Here is a 22,311-nt window from a genome sequence, read left to right as displayed (position 1 = left end):
AGTTTTTTTGGCCATGTAATCTGGATCATTTCTTTTTCATAAATCATGTTAGTCTCAACTAGTTTAACAATGTCCATGTGGTTTTTATCAGTGCTGTTACTTCTTTTGTCACAATTCTGACTTTGTCTAAGAACTAAACAGATTTGTTTGATAAGAATGGTTCAGTTTGAGTTTTTTTCAGTAGGGATCTTAGTTACATTCAGATTTCTCTACGTGACATTTTCCTCAACTGGAAACCATCAAGGCTTCACTAGATTGCTAAATTTTCTGAGTCTTCTGAGATGAGTATCAGTTGAGCAGTAATTGTTAGATATCATTTCTAGGACTCATGGTACAACTTCCTTGCACATTTTAATGAAAAACTCCAACCATCCAATCTCAGTCTTTCTCTCTAGCAGAAATCTGATGGCTTTCTGTAGAAAGGACTATGAGGTTCTTTATCATCCTCATATGACAAATCAACAACCACTCATAAACCAGTGTCTTTCTGCTTTCAAAATATGGCTCAGACTATTCATTTTAACATTCATGTTTTCTGTACCAGTAAGATTTTACCATGGGCATATAGTAAGGGAATTATATACTTCAAATTTTTAAAGTCTTTTTGTACACCTCAGAAACTCTTTTCTTGTGTTTAGGTCTGCTGTTCAAGACTTCTTTTTCCTACTGTGTTTAGATTTATTTGTCACTGTTGAACTTGATTAGCTCCTTGTCTATAGAATCATAGAATAGTATAGGTTGGAAAAGACCTTCAACATCATCAAGTCCAACCATAACCTAGCACTACAAAGCCCACCACTAGATCATGTCCATAAGTGCCACATCCACACATCTTCTAAATACCTCCAGGGATGGTGACTCAACCACTTCCCTAGGCAGCCTGTTCCAATGCTTGACAACCCTTTTGGTGAAGAAATTTTTCCTAATATCCAGTCTAAACCTCCCCTGGTGTGACTTGAAGGCATTTCCTCTCATTCTATCACTTTATACTTTGGAGAAGAGACCAACACCCACCTTGCTACAACCTCCTTTCAGATAGCTGTAAAGTGACAAGGTCTTCCGTCAGCCTCCTTTTCTCCAGACTAACCAAACTCAGTTCCCTCAGTTACTCCTCACAGGACTTATTCTCTAGATCCTTCAGCACCTTTTGTTTGATTATGTAAAAGAAAAATAAAACTTGTAAAACCATAGAATCATAGTATCCTAGAACAGTCTGAGTTGGAGGGGACATTTAAAGGTCATCTAGTCCATCTCCCCTGCAGTAAGGGGCTGAAGCCTGAGGAGCATTCTGATGGCCAAGAGCAGTCATCTAGCACAAAGGCTTTTTTAACCCAGTGGAACTACAATTTCCTATTAAAAAGGAGTTAGTGAAGAAAAGGAGCAATCTTGGTTTTAAGTGAAGAGTGGCTGCTTGAAAAGTATAGAACTTAAGTTCCATCCCTACTTTTATAGGTAATTATGCTACCTTTTCTTTTTTCTTTCAGATTTCATGAAATATTTGTTGTCTTCTCATCAAACATGCTGGAAGACATTCACTGAATACTTTTTTGTATCAATAAAAAAACAGCCTTTTGTGGGTGTAAGAGAAACCAACTTAATGAGCTGTCCTAACTGTTGCCTGATTTGAACCAGTCTCAAGATCTGTGGACTTCTAACTCGGGGGTTCTATATCGAGAGAGAGAGCAGCAGGCTAAAATAGCAGGAATTGGCTTCAGAGCAAATAAAGGAAGGTATTTCTTCACTCTCAGAATATTTGAGCTCTGGAACACATGGTTATTGATAGCTTACATAGGTTCAGAAGTCACTATACGTAAAGATACCACTTAAGACTCATGAAGTCTCTGCCCCATAGAGAAGTACATAGAATCATAGAATCATAGAATCATAGAATCATAGAATCATAGAATAGCTTGGGTTGGAAGGTACCATAAAGGTCAACTAGTTCCAACCCCCAAAGCTTGAAGATATTGTACACTTGCTTTTATTTTTACTTTTTGCTGGGCAGATGCTATTATACACTCTTACAGGCAGGACACTGGAATGGATGGATCTGTGTCCTGATCCAGAACAGCTTTTGCATGGTCTTACATGAGTTAATCCAGCTGCCTCTGAGATCTTACCCCAGTTCCTCTGGATATTGTACTATTCACAACATTCTACGTGGGGTATATATAAGCAGGCAAGACACTAGGGAAATTGCCCTGTACCATCACGGCTTTAAGTTCAACAGGCCTGCACAGCAAATGTGGAGAAGCATGGAGAAAGCTCAGGTTGTCCTTATCCACTCCTCACTCTCCCTCTCCTTCACTTGCTTCTAAACACTCAGCCTTGTGGTTTTTTTCATTGCACTCACTCGTCTTGCTCTGCTTGTGAATATCACAGACATTAATTTTCTTGAATGTGTCGCAGCATGGTTTAGTTTCCTGGATTTCAATGTAAGCTCTGAGATGATATCACTTAAGATGTTCTTAATAGGAATCCAGTCACTTTTATTGTCCATCAGTGCCTGACACAAGCTGTCTGGAAGCAAAGAGCTAGTGCTTAACTCAAGTTCAAATCTGATCTACTCAGTAGACCTACAGGATGAATATTTCTGAGGAACCTATGACTGTATCAGCATTTAATCAAACAAGGTATAACGTTCTTTGGAGAACGAGTCTTACAAATAGCACTTTCTCCCACAAAATTTGACAGTGCAACTGAGAAAATTTCTCTGTTCCATATAGTTGAGTGGAGTTTAGTTTAAAATACAGAAATAGCACAGTGGTGTGTAAATTAAATGACATTATTTGAAAAAAAGTTTGAAAAAATGGAGACTAAAAATCTTGTCTTATTAATGCATAACAATAGTTGATGATTTATTGATATTTCTGTGAATGTACAGTTTCTATTAACAATATTTAGATATGTTTTCTCAGAAATTCTTAATTATTTATGTTCAGTAATTTATGATTAAACATTTTACAAGAAACAAGGCACTAAAATAAACAGTTAGTCATCCTTATTACATACACTGTGAGTTTCAGACATACAGTAGATTCCCCTCACACAGACAACTAACGAATCTCTTCCTGCAATAGTACTTTTTGTTGCATTTCACACATTGCCAACCACTAGAAAGCATACATTTTAGGACCCTATTTTTGTCTCCTTTTACTTACTGTTTCTGTGGGCAAAACAAAGAATTTATTATGAAAATTAGCTACACAATAAAGATAATGAAAATCCCATTCCTCACATTTCTAAGGAATTAAACATACTGTGAGGTCCTTAGAGAATCACACTATGATGTGGGCATTATTTATCAATTAAAAACAACAGTAACAAAAAATTGTGTTTAAAGGTGCTATTCCTGAAGTTACTTCCGCGCAGGGCAGGACCAGCTTTGGTGGTGTTTGAGGCACTAAAATACTAAAGCAACAATTTACAACATGTGAGATGATTGAGGCTGACATCATGCTAGGAAAATCGGACTAATCTAGTGGCTACCATTTGGCTAAAAAGGGAATCTTAAATAATGTATAATTTTTAGTGCAATTTAAAAAGTAAAAGCCAGAAAATGTTGCTAATAAAAGGGAAAGACCACAGGAGATACCAGCTAATACTCCATTAAAATATTTAGTATCAGAAGGAGTGTATACATTTTCAAGTATCTTATTACAAATAGCCCTGTACTTAGGTACTAGTTCAGTTTTAGAAGCTTACCAAATATAAGCACAAACACAGCACAATGTAATTTTATATATTGTTAAAATACAACAGAATCTAATGTCATACAATAAATACAGCACAGTGTAAAGAAAGAGTGGTTTCCTAATTATTTGACCACTTACATAAAAATGACAAAGCAGAGCACCAAGATTCAAGTTTCTTCTTGAGATCCTCAAGCTCTTGTGCTAGCGATATTTTAGAGGTCTGATTTTCAGTGTGTCTGCATTTAGACTGCAGTGATCCTCAGCCTCCTGAACAACCTTGGAAGTTTTCAGAGGATCCTTGCAATCTCCTTGACCAAAGGAATTCAGGTGCAATTCCACTGTTGGTGGAATATAATTGCAAAACTGGGGAAGCTTCTGCAGGATAAGAAAAAGTGATGGTGAACAGAGAACCTCTCACAACAATCTCAAATAATACCCTGATTCATTGCCAAATTAAAATGAAAGCTACATTTCCCCCTTGGAAAGATAAGGCTTCTAGAAATCTGCCGAGTAAGACTTCTCAAAACACGACCAACATGATATATTATCACCAAATGGTAGCACTAGCAGAGACAGCAATAACACATTTGGAAACGGATTATCAAATTATCTCTTAAAGAGTTTTCACTTCTCAATATTGTAAAAATATTTCTGTTAAACTGCATGATTTTTTGGATAAGAGAGGTTCTTACCCAGCCATATGAGTCACTCAAAAATCACAGAAAGAAAAATTGTTAAAGAAAACCATTATGTGGTTGCTCTTGATAAGCAAAAGTTGTACTTTTTTTTCCTCATAGTCACATGGGTTGGAAATTCCAGAAGATGCCTAGGGGAATTGAGGCTCTGGTGCCCCATGGAAATTCGTGGGATCTGAAAGTGTAACCAACGTGCTCTGTTGAAAATCTCATCCATGGTTTCTAAGGCCCATTTTGCTTAGAATTCCTGTCTTGCCATGACCCCTGCTGAAGATGGCAGATTAGCGCCTCTGAAAACCATGTCCTGTCACTTACACTAGCACTGCTGGATGCTGATTGCAGGTTGTGGGTGGAAGTCCAAACACACAACCACAAAAACAAACTTACTATGGCTATGCCTTGTAGTTCTCTGGGAAGTAGAACAAACTGAAATATTTCTGTATTTGCATTTATAGATTACCAGAACTTTTTCTGCTATGGAACTAAAATGTCTGGACAGCTGCATCTCAAGAAGCTGAAGATCAGATCTCTCACTTTTTTAAACCTCAGACTCTTCAGAGAAAAGAAAAAAAAGAAGTGGAAAGTATAAATGAACACAAATACCCACATAGAGCTGAAAATATGAAATATTAGTAAAATATTTGATATGTTGTTCATTTGATTGGATTTATGCATATATCTGTCTGGGAATGCACAAAGAGTTGGCTTTAATTTTTTACATTAAGAATGTGAACTAATTTGATAAGTAGCAAAGATTTTACAAGGAAGAAAGGTGAGAGCATTCCCATGTGATATAATACCCATAGCAGTTAATATAATCCTAACAGAAAACTGAATCTGACAGACTGAAGCTGTGTTAATTTATTGCTCTTGGCAGCTAAACACTGACAGGGCATAATCTTCACTTGTCCTATGGTTTGGAAAATTTTACTATACTACAGTTTAAAAAAAATGATTGCTTACCAGGCAAAGCTGGTTTTACAGATCACCAAAGTAACCCACTATGTCCGTGGTTGATATTTAAGTTGTGGTGAAATATGGGCTCGACTTTGTTGTGCCATGGGGCTTGAGCCACTTATGCTAATGCTGTGTGTAGGAGAAGGTTTTAAGTTTAAGCAGCCTTTTCCCTTGCCTGATTTTCCCAGCCTGAGTCCCTGACAGTGCATTTGTGCTGGATTTACAGGAGCAGTATTGGTAGTTGTGGCATTTGGACCAGAATAAGAGCAGAGATCTAGTGTCAAACGCGTGGCACTGTGTAGAGAAACCTCTTGGCTTCAGCAGGGCTGTGTAAGTCTAAACAAGAAGTAAGCAATTCCTTTGTCAGTCAAGAGGAGTAAAATCAAGATTTACCCCAGAGGGCATTGCATTGCTGTCATTGGCTGAGACACAGATACAAGTATCATTGCTATCATTTATCGAATATACCTCTGAATTTGCTACCTTACCAGTGTTACAAGGCACCTCAGTGACACAGTTAGCAATGATAGTTGTTCATGCTAGTCAAAGCCTCTTATTTTTTGTTCAAAATTATCCACCACCAGTGATTTGGTATTTGGAAAAGATGCAGGGAGTCAGTCTCGGGCAACCAGAGGACACAGTCCCTTCTCATGGCACCACTGCATGCCTAGCTGCATCCAAGCGGGACTACTGCGTGCAAGAGGAATCAGGACAAAATCAGTATGGGAACTCTCCTTCAAATGCTGTCAGCGACCAACAGAGGGCAACATAAAACACAGTCTAGCCTCAGAGCCTCACATAAGCCAGTAATTGAAAGCAAAATAAGTTCATTTTGGAAACTACTGTTGCTTTGTTTGGCAAGGACCTCTCATTATACCTCATTTTGGATGGAAAGTTGGAGGTAAGGCAATATTTGGATTGGACATCATTGATCCTCAAGCAGAGACTGAACCTCTCTATCAGGTCAGCATCGATAACTTGCAGCCTGACAAAATTTCTGGCCTGATTTAAATACCGAATTCATCACATCATCTCCCTAGTTTATAGTTTCCATAGTCTCCATATGTGAGAGTATGTACATGATTCTTTTCAGATAAATAGAAATTATGATGTGTATGCCAATTCAGACTTCCTAGAATCTGCGTGCTCAGTGATCAAAAATTATAAAGCCACGAGGCTCATTGGGTTGAAGGACAGTTTTGTGGGAACACGTAGGTGTCTAATAGAACAAAACAGTATCTAGCAAACCTTCAGTGTGATTAAAAGGTCAAAATTGCGTAACTCCACTACTGAACAGAAGCAGGATTTTCTTTTCCTCACATTATACTCTGATATAGAATGTGTGGCCGGTATTTATACAGGCAATTCATCTGGTCTATTTGTGGCTTAGTACATTGTTTCAGGACATAATCCTAAGAAAAGGGAAAGGGTTTGCACATGACCAAATAATGGACAGAGCTCAAGAAACATATATGTCACCTCGTTAGCACTATATAAATAATAAATTACTATTAAATTGGCTTATAATGCCAGTTTCAGATTCAAGACTGTCCAAGAACAGGCTATTATACACGAGAAGAAATAGCTGAAGACTAGTGGAATATGATCAATCTCAAGTTGTGCTGAATGCAAATCTACTTCTATTCTCTTGCCAAACAAATTTGATTAATTAGGTGTTCTAATGTTTGGTCAGAAACTGAAGAACAAAAGTATGCTGCAGTTGGATTGAATAACAAAAGGAAAACAAACAATCTCGATCAACAGAAAAAAAACCAAACACATTAAATAAGGACTATCTAGAAATCTATCTTGCTTTATTTCTGTTATATTAGAGAGCTCTTTCCCTAAACTGTATATATAAAGTAGATTTATATCCAGATTCTTACTGTTAAAGAGGTTAACCATCCAGTGAGATGCATTCATGCACCCTCATGAGCGTGACAGTTTTCTAACTCACAGCCACACTGTGGATAACGTGTTTATCTGAATAATACAGTCTCAGGAAACTGTCCAACTTCAGTCGAGGCAAGAGTGAGGTGTAATAACTCTGGCAGGATTCCTACTTGACGTGGTTACTTTCTTATTGTCAGGCACTTGGAGCTGTGAATGGTATGATGGAAATGTCCAGAGTCTCAAAGGAAAGAGTAATCAGGGAAGACCACACAGTGGAGTTGTTCAACATAGGTGATAGTGTTACCACGTAGGACACCTAAGAGATGTCTTCACTTCTGACTAGCTTTGAAAACAGTGCAAGCCCAGTTTCTTTGCCTTTGCAAGTTTTTAATTTGTTCAGCCTTATTAACATGACTGATGATGTTGTGGGGTGCCTAACCCCCTCACTCCCAGAACAGTAAAACTTTCAGAACCACAGCTATCACTTTTCTACCTTATTGCTCTTGTTTTAGACCCAGAAATCTGGCCATGCTTCTGTGCGTACCTTCTTTACAAATAAGGAAATCAAGATGTTTTATGTAATTTTAGGACAAAAAAATTATTAAAAGAATTAAAAATATCTAAGAAGCAAAGAACTTGGTAAATCAGTAGCACAGAAGTTAATCTGTGATACTGGAAACAGAGATCACTGCTTACTTTTACTGTAAAAATATATTATTATCTTATTCTCATAGAAGGCAACAAATTGTCTCATTTCTTTTTATCAAATGTACAGAGTGGCCCTTTAATTTTTTTTAAATTATATTAAGTCACTGCTTATTATACTGTCATCTTGTTAATTGGTTTATTTTATTAGCCTAAACATACTAATTTTACTACACGTTAGTACTTACTTTGCATGGAAATGTTTTTGAATGTCTAACTAGAGACAAATTCAGGAAAAGTGATGATGTGTGAGTCAGCTGCTTTGAGAAGAAACAAAAATAATGCAAAAAGACAGGCAATTATCTTATGAAAACAACAAAGATGCACCAGTCTTATAAAAATAGCTTTGAACAAGCTAGCTCAAAATACGAGACCATAGGACTTCTTGTAAGGGGATTTACTCACCTGTAAAAAAATACAATTAAAAAGGTTATTTTAAGATTTATGTGTAGTTCCCCTACCCCAAAGTAATAATATATAAATGTGCAGCACTTTATTGTTTAAATGTCATCATGAGAAAAATATCTGGAAATACAGTAGTGCATGGGTGTGGAGTTGTATGGACTGTAACCACAAGGATTTAAAATTAAACTGAAAGCATTGTAATACAAATGAGGAAGAAGGAGGAAAACAGATCGCAGAAGCCGCTATAACTACAACCAAGCAAAAGAAAATATCTGCAAAAGATCATTGAAAAAAAGTTACGTAACCATACAAATCCTTAGGAGAATACTAAAATTCGATATTGGAAACATGCAAAGAGAAGTGATCATGAAACAAAATCCAGGACTACCTCCTCAGCTGCACTTGATGTGGTATAACCCAGAAAAGGGTTGCCCTGAGCCACTCTTCCTTTCTCCAGTCAAAAGCCTGCAGCAAGGCTATTTCAGCCCTATGGTTCTGACCACACCAGCTCTACCTGCTCCAAAGGGACGAGCCTCTGAGGAGCCAGGACAGCTGCGTCTTTCAGCCCTGGCTAAACACATCTCTGCAGTTTAGGAAGAAGCATCACGGAGAGGATTTGTGGCAAGGAGCAAGATCCCTTGCTCCTGTAACAGAGCAGCCTGGGTGTTGAAGGAAGTAGTGTAACAGATTGTAGGATGGATTATTTCTTTGTCAATGTAAGAAACTGGATTTGAGGAAGCATCTGTGAAAATATTCTGGTGAGACTCTTCTACTGCCTAGAAAGAAGGAATTTTACTGTCAGAAAATCCCAAGCCTAACCTCTGCAGAACCCTAAGGATTTATGAAAAAATCGGTACTGCTTACACAGATTCAGCATCCTGCATTAGCTCTGGTCCTGATGAATGATTTTATAGTCCCAGACTGTCCTCCAAGAATTATTTGGAACTAGAATGTGGAAAGCGCTCTTCTCTATACAGCCCCTTTGCTATACTAGCCTGTGCACTGAGTTCAAAATGTATGGGCAGTCCTGTTGAACTTGCTTTCTGTGAGAGGGGAAGACGGCTACTGTAAGGAGCACTCATTTCATGCTCAAATGTTGTGATAATAGGAAATCTGGGCAAGAGAAAGGAACAAGCAAAACACATAGCTCAGGATGAAATCCCCTTCTTATATTGCTGGCTAAAAAAATAAGGAGGTACGTAGACATAAGAAAAATACAGAAGGAAAAAAATCAACAAATAAAAAAGATTCTACCAGATGACAAGTTAGATGGTCTCCAAGGAGACAGCACTAGGAGCCAGGTTAGTGTAATTTTGGGGAGCATAAAGGAATTCACCGTACCTTGTCTAGAAGGTGATGGTTTCTTGGCACAAGAACTTAGAGACACAGAACAATGGCCACGATGTCTGGTATGTATATTTTCTTATGGACTTAAGCAAGGATCATTTTGTCCACTGTATCTTCTAACTACCTTCTTGTCAACCACTTGTATAACAAATCCAGAGAAGAAGAACAGGTATATTCTTCTTCTTAACATGTGGTTGCATTTTATCTATGATAAAACCTAGGGAAATTGCCTGTATAGCTGGGCCAAATGATTAACAGAAAAACACAAATACATGGAAATATCTGAATGATGTGAGCTAAAAAAATGGAAAGGAACAAATGGACTTATTTTCTGAGTTGGCTATCTTACATATAAGAAAAGCTGAACACAAAAAAGATAAACCCTAACAGCAGAGGAAGTAATTGCAAAAAAAAAAACCGTTGTAAAAGCTACATTCCTCAAGTCGTTTAAACATCACCACACTGGTCACCTTATAGAGCTTTTAGATGGAGAAGCCAAAGCTAGGCAAGGAGACACACGACTTCATCTTGTTGATCTTTTATGGTTTTTCCGTATCTATCTCTCAAACTTACAGCAATCAACAGTCAACTACACATGGGAAAACAAAAACCTGTGTCACCAGTAAGTCATCTGTTACCTGTACCACAACAGCCTCTTGTATCATTTGTATTAGGTCTGACATTCCTCTACATATGCACTGATCAGTTTTTCTTCCATTTCTTTATCATGGCTCTTTCTAATTTTTCTCCTATGATTTTCTTTCTTTTGAATAGAAGCTGAATTAAAAGGATCTATTTTTCAGTTTAAGAATCAGTATGTATACCAAAATGCAAGGGCATTGCCCACTTAATACAGTCTGAAAACATGAATATTTTAAATTATTTTTTAATATAAAAATAAAAAAAAAAAAAGAAAAACCATTCACAAGCAATGGTATAACTATTGAAAAGTCAGAACTACCCTTATCTCAAATACCATGGTCTTCTCCCTGGGCTATTTCATACTTCCTCACAGGGCTATTTAGACCTGGATTATCTCTCCATTCTTGCTCTCTTTACAGGGCAGAAATTGTCTCCATCCATCATCTTTTAACACCTTAACATGCATGGTTTCAATTTCATAGTTTCAAATTACTTCCACTTAGAAGCATTGTGGAAGGAAACCCACCATTGGATAAGAGAAATGTCTTTCCTAATCTTTTTTTCTGAATGGTGCCTGAGCAATTGTCATAACCACTCAAATAACTGCAATCTCAGAACAAAAAATGTCTTCGCTCCTGCTTACTTCTTTCTTTTGCCTCCACTGTTATTATACATCATTTTCCTACCTTCCAATAGTGCTTCCATTCAGTAGGAAAAAAAATTGTCCATAATGATATCGCTCTTTGGAAGTCCTGTGCTTTCTTCACGCAGGCAATTTATAAGAAAACTGAGTTTGCTGTCAAAAAGATCTGTCTTCAGATTTCATACACGGACCATTTTATAGAACTTGCAGCAGCTCTGCAATTTTTTTTTCTCTGTCATATAAAATAAGTCACAATAAATCACTCCCATTGCAATTGCTGGTGTTAGCACGTTGAAGGGAGCGATGCGTGAACCACAGTGTTAACCACAGTGAATGCTGTGGTTGATAATGGCAGTGTTTGTGAAGATGAACCACCAGCAGTGAAAGCAGCTCATAAAAAAATAACAACTGACCCACAAAAAGCTCCCCCCCCCCAAACCAAAACCAAAAGGAACTTACTCCACCAGAAAGAACATCCAGGGGAAAAACGGGAGTGTAACTGGGAATGTATGTTTTGTAACATACTCTGATTTGAACATGTTGCTCATTGGATGGACTTGTCCCCACAAATAATGGTCTGAAAATACTTTATTGAATAACGGGATATGCGGGTTTTCCAGGAAAACTTATGTTTCTGTTCATTTTTCTCACTGGTTGTATACCTTCCTGTAAGAGCTTTTCACACATCAGAAGTTCTTATGAATCTTTGTGGAGTTTTGCATTTCACATGTTCTTAACCCTTGCTTCACTAGACTAAAAGATTGCCCAGGGAAGGATTATCGTATTTGACATTTCTACCATCTACAATTCTGTGCCCTCAAACTCTATGGGGACTTTCTTGTGATTCCTTTCTTAAAAATTCCTTTCTTAAAAAGCATGCCTCACTGACAGCAAAGGCAAGAAACACACCACCAGAACACACAGGATGGAACACAGAACAGTGTTCTAAGAGAGGAATGATTCCCTTGAACTGTTTCCCATCCTATACAAAGGTAAAGAGGGCGAGTCTTAGTCTTTTCTTGTAGCTAGGGAGAGGCTGACATCCTCCAGTCATGCCAGAAATTATTGCATGGGGGTACAAAGGAAGATTTTGCCAATGGACTAGATGGCTTCCTACATTTTAAGAGCTTTACGAATTATTAAAAAGCTCTTCCCCTCTTAGCGGCTCCAGGTGAACAGCACACAGCACTGACGGCAGCATGAATCCCTCCTTATTTTGGTATTCTACTCGAACATAAGATGGGCCTAGAAAAGAGAGTACAAGCACAATGGCTTTCGAGGAAGAAGTTACCTTCTTTCTGACTTCCTAAAGGTCAAGGCTCAACAACTGAAGGGCAAACCCACGATTGTCTCACTCAGCCAGTCAGCTGGAAAATACTGCTGTCCTTCACAAGCAAAGGGTTCAGTTACAACAGCGGTCCTTTCGCTCCATCGTTCATTGTCACATCTTCTGTGAAGAATAAGTTATGGACTATATCAACCACAGACAAGCTTTCTTTTCCCTAAGCTCCAGCATAAAAATCCAACCAATACTTGTTGATCACCTTTTGTCTCAATAGCAGAGAGCAACTCCAACCCTTGCCATCATTTGGGAAATGGTATATGGGAAGAGATAGAAATCAAAATAAACACTGTAACCTGATGTTTAAAGCTATTAAGTTTTCTTAAGGACACCCAATATAAGAATACCTGGAGTACCTTAAATTTCAAAAGGATGTTAGGGCATTCTGAAAGGGGAAAATATGTTCACATTTTAGAACACTCTGCATGTCTGAAAGGTAAATAAATCTGAACTACCTACAAATGAACAATACAGTTTTCCCTTTGGTGGACTCTACCACTGTTTCACTAAGAGGCAAAGTGTGTTCATTATCAGCCGGGCACCTATCTTCCACTGCACATTCACATTAAAAAAACCCTCTTTCCAGTGTGCATTACTCATAAATGTGCTCAGTCAGACTGACTCTCTGCCCCATTATGTTCTACGGTGAATTAGGAAAGGGTCTGTTAAAGGATGATACAGGCCATTCTTTTGTGATGGTCTGCAGTTTTCTCTCCCAATACATTTTCTTTTTATTTAGCACTTCCATTTTTATCCTGTGTTCCTCTTCGGCCATCTCGCACTCTCTTTCTATTTGCTGTATTTTTGCCACATGAACTTCATTCATTTGGATTAATTGCAATTGCAAAATTGACATTTGCTGATGATGTTCTTCCTCATGCATCTTTTTCAGGGCACTTTCCTGAGATGCTTTACTTCTGTAGTTCTTATCTGCTGCTATTCTGACATCAGAACATGAAGGCTCAGGTTGGGAGGTACCTTCACATACTGGAAAATGTACCAGTTCTTTCTCTTCATCACAGAGTTCTCTACTCGAGACGACAAATGACTCTGCAAAACAAGAGAAAAAAGTATTATAGTATTCCCTCATTCTCCCTCAAGAAACAAGACCTTGTGATAATATAGCTAATGGCATATACATCTAAAATTTTCGCTTCTGTATTGTAGCACAGGAGCAGCTACATAATGCAGTTCTGTTACAGAACACTGAGGGCATAACGGTCTGAACTGAACCAAGCGGGACTCTGTTGATAGACTTCCATGGCTCAAATGGGAGCTCAGAATACTAAGGTGGTAGTCATTTCTAAGCGGACAGCTAAGTTTAGGTGGCTGAGCCTGGAGATAAACTTTAATGCAGCTGTTCAAGCCAAATCTGTATATGATTTGCAACATTTTTGTGAAAGATTTGAGTGTCAGGTGAAGAGCTGCATCACGATTAATACCAAGAAACTGAGGGATCACTAGAAAGAACACTACTTACTCCTTCCATATCACTACTCTACATGCTGTAAGTGCAGTAGTGTATATTTTTAGGAAAAAAATACATAATTTTAATTTTGAGAAGGTTCTATCAATTCTACTGAAGTAAGAGAAACTACTCATGGAATTAATAGCAATCACTGCAAATAAGGGTCTCAATACACATTCATTTACAAATCCTGATGACTGCTTATGGTAAATACAATTATGAAAGAGACATTGTAAGAATGTTCTCTAACAATGTAGTTACTGTTATATTTTGAGCAAGGGCAGTCTTCTATGTGCAATCCTGACACAATAAAGTTCGCAAGAAAACGTGGCAGCCACCCACTCTTCTGGTTTTGGATTATTCCTCCTGTGCACAGTTGCCAAACAGAGAAGAATGTAGTGCTGAACTTTTTCAGACAGGCCATTCTCCAGTCTGGGCAGTGTGAAATATGTCTCTACATAGTCTTTTTAGTCCTTGAAAACAAAGAAGAAAAGACCTACAGGGAACTCTGGTAGCAGGCAATTGTGCATCAATTTGCTGCTGGTGGCTATTTTTCGTTTGCTTGTTTGTTTGTTTTGGGTTTTTTTGTTTTATGCTCAGACAACCCTTTACCACCAAAACGATACTTTATAAATGATCAAAATATCCTTGGGACTGTTCTCTGGAAAGTCAGCATGAAATCTACGGTGATGCTTGCCACAAAGTAGCAGATATGTCAACACTTGATGAAGAAAAATTGAGTAAAACCTCAGTTTAACTCCTGGGGGCCTAGGGAAATACACAGAGTCTTGTAATATCATAGCTCTGAAATTACTTTTCTATAACCAGCAGTCACAGCTAAGTGGAAAGATTTAGACTGCCGAAAGAGAATCACTGGCAAAATCACATATAAAACAATAGCACTTGCATCGTTACAGTAACATTTATACCTTGACTAGAAGCATCAGGCTGATATTCAGAATCTTCTTCTGGTGGGCTCTGCAAAAAGTACATTTGCTCAGGCATTATGCTGGCAATCTTCTCTTTCCCTATGATGTGAGTATTTATAAGTGGACTAATACTTCTTTTTACCTTCTCCCGCCTTTCATGTGCCATTATCTTTTTTGTCCGTGCCTTGATATTTTCCCAGCATTTCTTCAACTGCTTGAAGTCTCGCAGAGATACACTGGGCTGTGAATTATATTCATGAGCTAGTGCTTGCCAAGTACGTTGTTTCAGAGCAATAGTTCTTGCATCACTTTTTTTACATTCAAGCACATATTTGTATTTTTCAACCAATGCAAGCAGCACACTCTTCTCCACTTCCGAGAAGTATTTAGCAGGCTTTATTATTTCGTTTTGCATTTTCTACTGTTTCTTCAAAAAGCCAAAAATCCTACAAAAACAATTATGAAAGCCGGGGGGGGGGGGGGGGGGGGGGGGGAAGAAAGAAAGAAAAAAAAGAAATGCGAATTAGAACCGGTTACAGTATTAGGAAACATTATTTCAGCAAATAACTCCTAAGCCTGGCTTCTGCTTCTAACACACTTCATTTTCTAGAATAGTTTCAGTAGTTCCAGAGTATATAATGAAACACCCAGGTGGGATACAGTATATATATATGTTGTTTTCTATAGCCAATTTAGTAGCTACACAGTTACAGAAGCATACGCTGATGAGGAGAAGCTTTCTGTGTTTGTTAAAATGAGTATTGATACAAAATACTCAGCATTCAATTTACTTAGTAACTTATTTTTAATAATTGTTTTCTTATTCCTTGTGATTTGTTACACTCAGAAGGTTTCCAAAGCCCTGAACTGTGGAGTAAGTTCTGAAATTCAGCCCTTAATTGCTTCAGGTTTAAGTCTAGAGGCACCTTAAACGGGTTTGGGTTTCCTTTGGTAGACAAAAGAGTCTCTTCTGCCCTTGCTGACTGCGTATAATTAATCTCTCCCCTCTCTATATAATGTTTGAAAGCTGTATGAGAAATATTAGTAATATGTACTCCTTTTAAAGACTTCTATCAGTTTGGTTCTCCCCCATGCTCAGCTCATTCAAGGGGCAGCAGGATCCTGACCACTGTTACAATACGGTGAAGAGGTAAGGGTTGCAAGAAGACAGAGATTAATTACAGAAACTAACCACTCTGACCGTACGGGTCTTCGCCCTTTACTGCTGACTCTGAGCGCGTGGCACTCTCCCTTATGCTTGCACTGTTGGTCACTCGCAGAAGTGAATGACTAAGCTAAAAAGAGTTTTGGCCTTACTCATTACAGCCACTGCCATGTACTTACACCATGTTAACAGCTGTCCCTCTTTCAAGCCTAGGACTTACGTAGTCAATAGGAAAAGGGTAGCTGATACCAGGCAATTCTTAGCCATAAAAACCCCCAAACAAACAAAAACAAAACAAAAAAACAAACCCAGAAACAAATAAAGCAGTGTTTCCTTGAATTATGAACACATGACTGTGCTGCAACATGTAGTTTGTTTGGTTTATTTATCTTTCCACACTTCTTTCCTCACTCTCTCTCACCACAAATGTATAGCCTCAATTAATTCCACATTTTAGGTAGAAAATCCAGGATAGTTAAGTGCAATAGAAAAAGGGGCAGCAATACCAGCAATACTGTCTTAGCTCACATTTCTTCTGATTTTAATCCTAAAACTCAGAGATGGACCATACACGATAATTTGTTCATATTCCTAACAGTCTAGGACTCTCTCAAAATGAATGTTCTAGTATTTTGCCCATTGCTCCACTACTTCCTCCATAACACTACTTGAGGATGCAATAGATGTCATCATCCCATCAGATTTCAACTTTTCAATATCTTTTCCTTAACCTCGCTACATTAGCACACTCTTCATACCATCCTTGTAATTCCTTCCCCGCAAACTTCTTAATACTTACAATTATTCTCACCTCTTTCAATAAAGGTAACTACTTATGTTTACAAAGAAAGCTCATAAACAGGCTAATACCAGAATGAGAATCCAACTCTGACATAAGAACAGGAGCTTTCTCAAGTAGCCTGTAAGGTGTGATGGAACCCAGCAAAACAAAGAAGAGGAGTCAAAGAAAAGAGAAGGCAGTAAAGCAAAGCCTAGAATAGCAAAATTGCATCAAAGTGAATGGAAACAAATAATAGTCTGAGTTTATGTTAGGTATATTAAGTCAGGAGTAGTAGCCAAGCTGTACCCTGGGTGAAAAAGAGGGAAAAAACACTCAGTTTGTACTTTCCGTCACTGCTCAACTGAGTAATCACCAGGCATGTACTGACAGGACAGCTGGCAATTATGTGATTCCTGGCTAGTCACTGTTCTGCTGTCTCTTACCAAATGCTGGTGTCATGAAGATATGAGAGATGTGGAGGTTTTGCAGCAGCTAGGATTTAGGGGACAAAGGGAAAGATCCACATGAAACTAGACTTTATTAGTTCTGTTGCTCAAAGAACATGTAGTTTATTTTGCAAGAAAGAGAAAGGTGGAAGAAGAAAGAGAGCTAGGCGGCTGAGTGTAAGGAGGACAATTCTCTGATCCAACATTTCCTCCATCATACTGCATCAAGTTATTTATTACTCTCTGTGAAAACTTTGTCACTCCAGATGTTGGTGAAAGGAATTCTTAAACACATATAACCCCACAGAAGAAACCAAGTGTATGTAAACAAACTTGAAAGTATCACAGACAAATCATTATAATGTCTAGGTCTACTGGACAGAAGGGACAATCTGCTTCAGAAATTCCTTAAATGAAAAATAAATTTTAAAAAAAAAATTTATAAGCAAAATGTTAGGAAATGGACATCCTAACAAAGAGATACTGAAAACTGGCAACTTTGCTCCACAGAACAGCTCCCAGAATGTGTGAAAATAAATAAATAAATAAATAAATAAATAAATAAATAAAATCTACAATGAAACAGATTCTATCTACTAATCTATTTTATTTATGTACCTACTGCACCATCCCAAACCATTGACCTTCTATGGACAGCTGTTGAAATTAGACTCTTGGGCTAAATATTGATGCTTCAACCTTTCTTAGCCTTAATTTCACTGAGGAACAGGATGAAAAGCAGTCCCACCAGCAATTCACGAGGTCCAATAGCTTGTGACCCCGACAAAAACAGGATCAGAGACTCTGTGTGATCAGAAATAGCTGAGTCTGCCTTCTGCTCCTGCGCATAAAACTTATTTCTAAGTTTGAAAAGGTGTGAGACTCTCAGTCCAAAAGTCACGATATGTTTGTGTGTAGGAAATCACTTTAATCAGAAAAAACAATGGAATTTCAAGAACTTTGGAGACTAAGTTCAGAAAGTCAAACAATGACATCAGGACTTCTGGATTCCAGGTGCTAAATATTTAAGCTACACAGACTGGCAGAGATCTACTGCTATCAGTAAATATTTAAAATATTTCCAAATATGACTTCATATATATTAACAAACATGTACTATGTTAAAAGCTCATCTTTCAGGGATGGAGCCACAGCAAACCTTTAAGTATGACTTCAACATCACACTGATATGTATCACTATAATTTTTACTGTGATAGCATCTGAGATCCCCAGTCATAAACTCAAATACTGTGCTTTTAAGAACAGAAATGTAGGTCTTACTCTGAGAAGAATATAATGTATCAGTCTTCCCTTCCCCCATACACATTCCTAAATATTTGTTCCTACACATACACAGTGTACTTGTGTCCTTTCCACAAAAAAAAGCCAAGAATATGATTTAAGATGCGTAAAAGAACCCAAGAAGTGGTGAAAGCAGTTTAATGCGCTTACTAGACAGAAGAACAGAATTCTTGAAGATTATTTTCAAGCTTAGCCTTCTTGCTTCAATATATTAATGCAAATTTTCAATCAGATGAGCAGAAAGCGCACTGAGATGTCAGAGAACTTAGAATACTGAGAAGCTGCGGCAAAACACCACCATATTCACCTCTTTTTGTTCACGCATATCAATCACTTTCTGGCAGCCCACTGGCTCCTCTGGGGAATATGAGAAAGAACTCTCACAAGCTCAGACAATATCCATTTTGAGGCTGCAAGATCCTTCCAGGACATATGCCCAGGGTATAATTACGTATGTAAGAATCTGTGCTGAAATGGTAGTTTACGTGTATAGGATTGATTTTGGAATGTGTAGGAGCATGAGGACAGTTGCACAGTAAATTCTAAGAAACAAAGCATGGAAGGCTTTTCCCACTCTTATGGATGCCCAGGCTCTAAGACATGTGCAGAAAGGAAGTACTTTATCCTAAATATCTTCTCCTGGTATGACTCAATTCACAACCTGCCTTAAAACAAATCAGTGTCCTAGGTACTTGTCCTCTCCCACTAACATATATTGCTTTACTGCAACAAAAATATATCTCAATTCCTCATTTCTACTTTGAAATGTTGTGTGGCATTCTTCTTTTAAAGACTATAAGGCATGTGTTGTGATCTGCTGGAAGAAGTGCATGTATGCTCATAAATATGTTCATAAATATGTATATAAGTATTATTTTGCTTGCATACACCCAAACACCTAAAATCCAACCTGGTGCAAAGCCTATTTCTTAACAAAATCACTTTCAGATGGCATGTGTGAGCATTTTCAGGCCCCGAAATATTTTTTTAGGCATAAGAAAATGCAAAGAAAAAGTTATGGTGGAAGACTTCACTCAAATGTTAAGGTTACACTAACCAGACCCAAAGAAAATAATTTGCTAGGAAATTGTGGTCACTTATGATGTGAAAATGAAATTAATATAGCAATGCCAATGAGATTACTCCCAGAAATAGTTAAGGACTGAAAAAAACCCCTGTTTATTTATCTACTTATATTGCAGATGATGCTTTAAGCATAGCCATTAATTAACAGCACTGGAAATCAATCATAATTCCTTCCTTTTCATGCAGTGTTTGGTGGTCAAAGAAATACATTGAAATACGTGGAAATGCAATGACCCAAACTAGTCCAAACAACAGGTTTACATTTCATTTGAACGACAGAACCAGTAGTAAATAGCATCCTTCTTCCTCAGATGTTAGGCTTCCCTCAGAGTGCTCCCAGCAGTGTTCCAGGCCTGACCCCGTCTACCTGGAGACTCAAAATCACTGGGTCGGATGCACGTTACAAATACGAATGAGATGCGTATGGAAATCGTGTGGCATAGGATCAGATTAAAAAACAACCCTTTCGGGTGCTCGCCTGTTTTGATACAAACGAATCGTTATCATGGATCATCCGGCAAATGAACAAAATAATCAATTAGTACAAAACCCACAGTATTTTGCTTAGATTTCTCCTGATAAATTTGATATACGTACACATGCAAATGTAATATTTAAAGAGATATATAATATGACGTTGTATATAGAGAGACGGAGGTGTCTTTTCAGCGGGTCATCCCTGTGGAGGGCAGCCAGAGCACTTTGTGCAAAGAAAGGCAATGGAGACGCAGGTTGTTATTTCGCGCGATTGCCTGAAATCCATCAAAAAAACACAATAACCAGGAATCCTACCAGGCTCTCCTGCACCCGAACTTCTCAAACATGAACTCGACCTTGTTTTTATTTCCTCGCTAGCTCCTCTTCCAGGAGCAGGTCCCGGCTCGACAAAGGAGGAGGCGGAGGAGGCAGGGGCACGGCGAGCATCCGCGGGGGCTTCGCCCAGCGCTCGCCCCGGCGCGCAGCGGGACCGCCGGCCCCACCCTGCGGCCCCCGGCGGCTCCCTCCGCCTAACAAAGCGCTGCCGCCACCTTGGCTGCCCTCCCCTTCCCTCCTTCTCCCCCTCCTCCTCCTCCTTCTCCCCCTGCCTCTCTCACCTCCTCGCCCGCAGGTCGCCGCCGCTCCTCCAGCTCCCTGCAAACCCCGCGCTGGATTTCCCCGAGGGAATGGCAGGAAGATGTGCCGCGGGGGGGTGGGATGGGGGGGTATTGAGGTGGGATGTTATGAAAAGGTTCTTCACCCACAGGGTGGTGGAGCGCTGGAATAGCCTCCCCGGGGAAGCGGTCACGGTGCAAACCTAACAATATTCAAGAAGAATTTGGGCAGCACCCTCAGACACACGGTGTGAATGTTGCGGTTGTCATAGAGTCACACAGTTATAGAATCACTTATTGGGAAAAGACCTCTTGAATCGCGTCCAACTATTCCTACCTGCCACTAAACCATGTCCCTGAGCACCTCATCTACCCATCTTCTAAACACCTCCAGTGACGGGGACTCAACCTCCTCCCTGGGCAGCCTGTTCCAGTGCCCCATGACCATTTCAGTGAAAAATTTTTTTCCTATGTCCAGTCTGAACCTCCCCTGGTGCAGCTTGAGGCCATTCTCCCTTGTCCTGTCGCCTGTCACTTGGGAGAAGAGGCCAGCACCCTCCTCTCCACAACCTCCTTGCAGGTAGTTGTAGAGAGCAATAAGATCTCCCCTCAGCCTCCTCTTCTCCAGGCTAAACAACCCCAGCTCTCTCAGCCGCTCCTCATAAGACTTGTTCTCCAGCCCCCTCACCAGCTTCGTTGCCCTTCTCTGGACATGCTCCAGAGCCTCTCCCATGCAGAGACAGGAGTTCAACCTGATGATCACTGTGGGTCCCATTGCAACTCAGGACATTCTATTATTTTCGCCTCTCCGGAGGACAGGTGGCAGGGCATTGGCCTCTCCCATGGGAGGAAGCACCCCAGGGGACCCTGAGCCGTCTCTGTGCATTTGTGCATTCATAGAACATGCTGAGTTGGAAGGGACCCACAAGGATAATCGAGTCCAACTCCTGTCCTTGCACAGGACAACCCCGAGATTTACACCACGTGTCTGAGGTGTGTTGTCCAAATACTTCTTAGAATAGTATAATCATTTGGTTGGAAAAGACCTTTGAGATCATCAAGTCCAACCATGCCTGTCCACTACTAAACCGTATCCCTGAGCACCTCATCTGCCCATCCTTTAAATACCTCCAGGGATGGTGACCAAACCACCTCCCTGGGCAGCCTGTTTCAGTACCTAATAACCCTTTCACTGATTAAACGTTCTTGAATATTTTATTCTTGAATATTTTCAGGCTTGGTGCCATGACTACTTTACTGCGGAGCCTGTTCCAGTGCTCCATCACCCTCTGACTGAAGAACCTTTTCCTAATGTCCAACCTAAACCTTCCCTAGCACAACTTCCTGCCATTTCCTTGGGTCCTATCATTGGTCACCAGAGAGAAGACATTAATGCCTGCTCCCCCTCCTCCCCTTGCGAGGAAGATGTAGACTATGATGAGGTCTCCCATCAGTCTCTTCTCAAGGCTGAGCAGAAGAAGTTACTTTAGCTGTTCCTTGTACAGCTTTCCCTCTAAAACTTCCACCAACTTTGTGGGTTGTCAGGACACTCTCCAGTAGCTTTATACCCTTCTTATACTGTGGTGCCCAAAATTGCACACAGTACTCAAGATGGGGCCACATCCGTGTGGAGCAGAGTGGGGCAACCACCTCCCTTGACCAGCTGAAAACACTGTGCTTGATGCACCCCAGGACATGGTTGGCCCTCTTGGCTGCCA

General features: G+C 39.4%; 1 protein-coding gene across 2 annotated transcripts; it reads right to left on the bottom strand.

Annotated features, from left to right (window-relative positions):
* Positions 1-2,863: 2,863 nt before the first annotated feature.
* On the bottom strand, positions 2,864-20,686 carry MSANTD3 (Myb/SANT DNA binding domain containing 3). Of its 2 annotated transcripts, none has more exons than XM_054060152.1 (3): positions 20,597-20,686; positions 14,722-15,167; positions 2,864-13,374 (listed from the first exon to the last, which is right to left on the bottom strand). In XM_054060152.1, the coding sequence occupies exons 2-3, from the start codon at positions 15,134-15,136 to the stop codon at positions 12,965-12,967; spliced, it is 825 nt and encodes a 274-aa protein (XP_053916127.1). In that variant the 5' UTR covers positions 15,137-15,167; positions 20,597-20,686; the 3' UTR covers positions 2,864-12,964. The 2 variants fall into 2 exon arrangements, with proteins under 2 accessions (XP_053916127.1, XP_053916126.1); XM_054060151.1 differs by lacking the exon at positions 20,597-20,686 and adding an exon at positions 20,295-20,551.
* Between the last annotated feature and the right edge of the window lie 1,625 nt (positions 20,687-22,311).

The sequence above is a fragment of the Cuculus canorus genome, chromosome 2 (genome assembly GCF_017976375.1).
Source record: "Cuculus canorus isolate bCucCan1 chromosome 2, bCucCan1.pri, whole genome shotgun sequence".
NCBI lineage: Eukaryota > Metazoa > Chordata > Aves > Cuculiformes > Cuculidae > Cuculus > Cuculus canorus.
The sequence above is the reverse complement of the archived record's forward strand: the minus strand, read 5'-3'. Positions and strand labels throughout refer to the sequence as shown.

Excerpts from the sequence above, each read along its gene's own strand:
- MSANTD3 (XM_054060152.1), bottom strand. The coding sequence starts at position 15,136 with ATGCAAAACGAAATAATAAAGCCTGCTAAATACTTCTCGGAAGTGGAG. Across the intron at positions 13,375-14,721 it reads GCCTGATGCTTCTAGTCAAG|AGTCATTTGTCGTCTCGAGT; the intron begins GTATAAATGTTA and ends CTTGTTTTGCAG.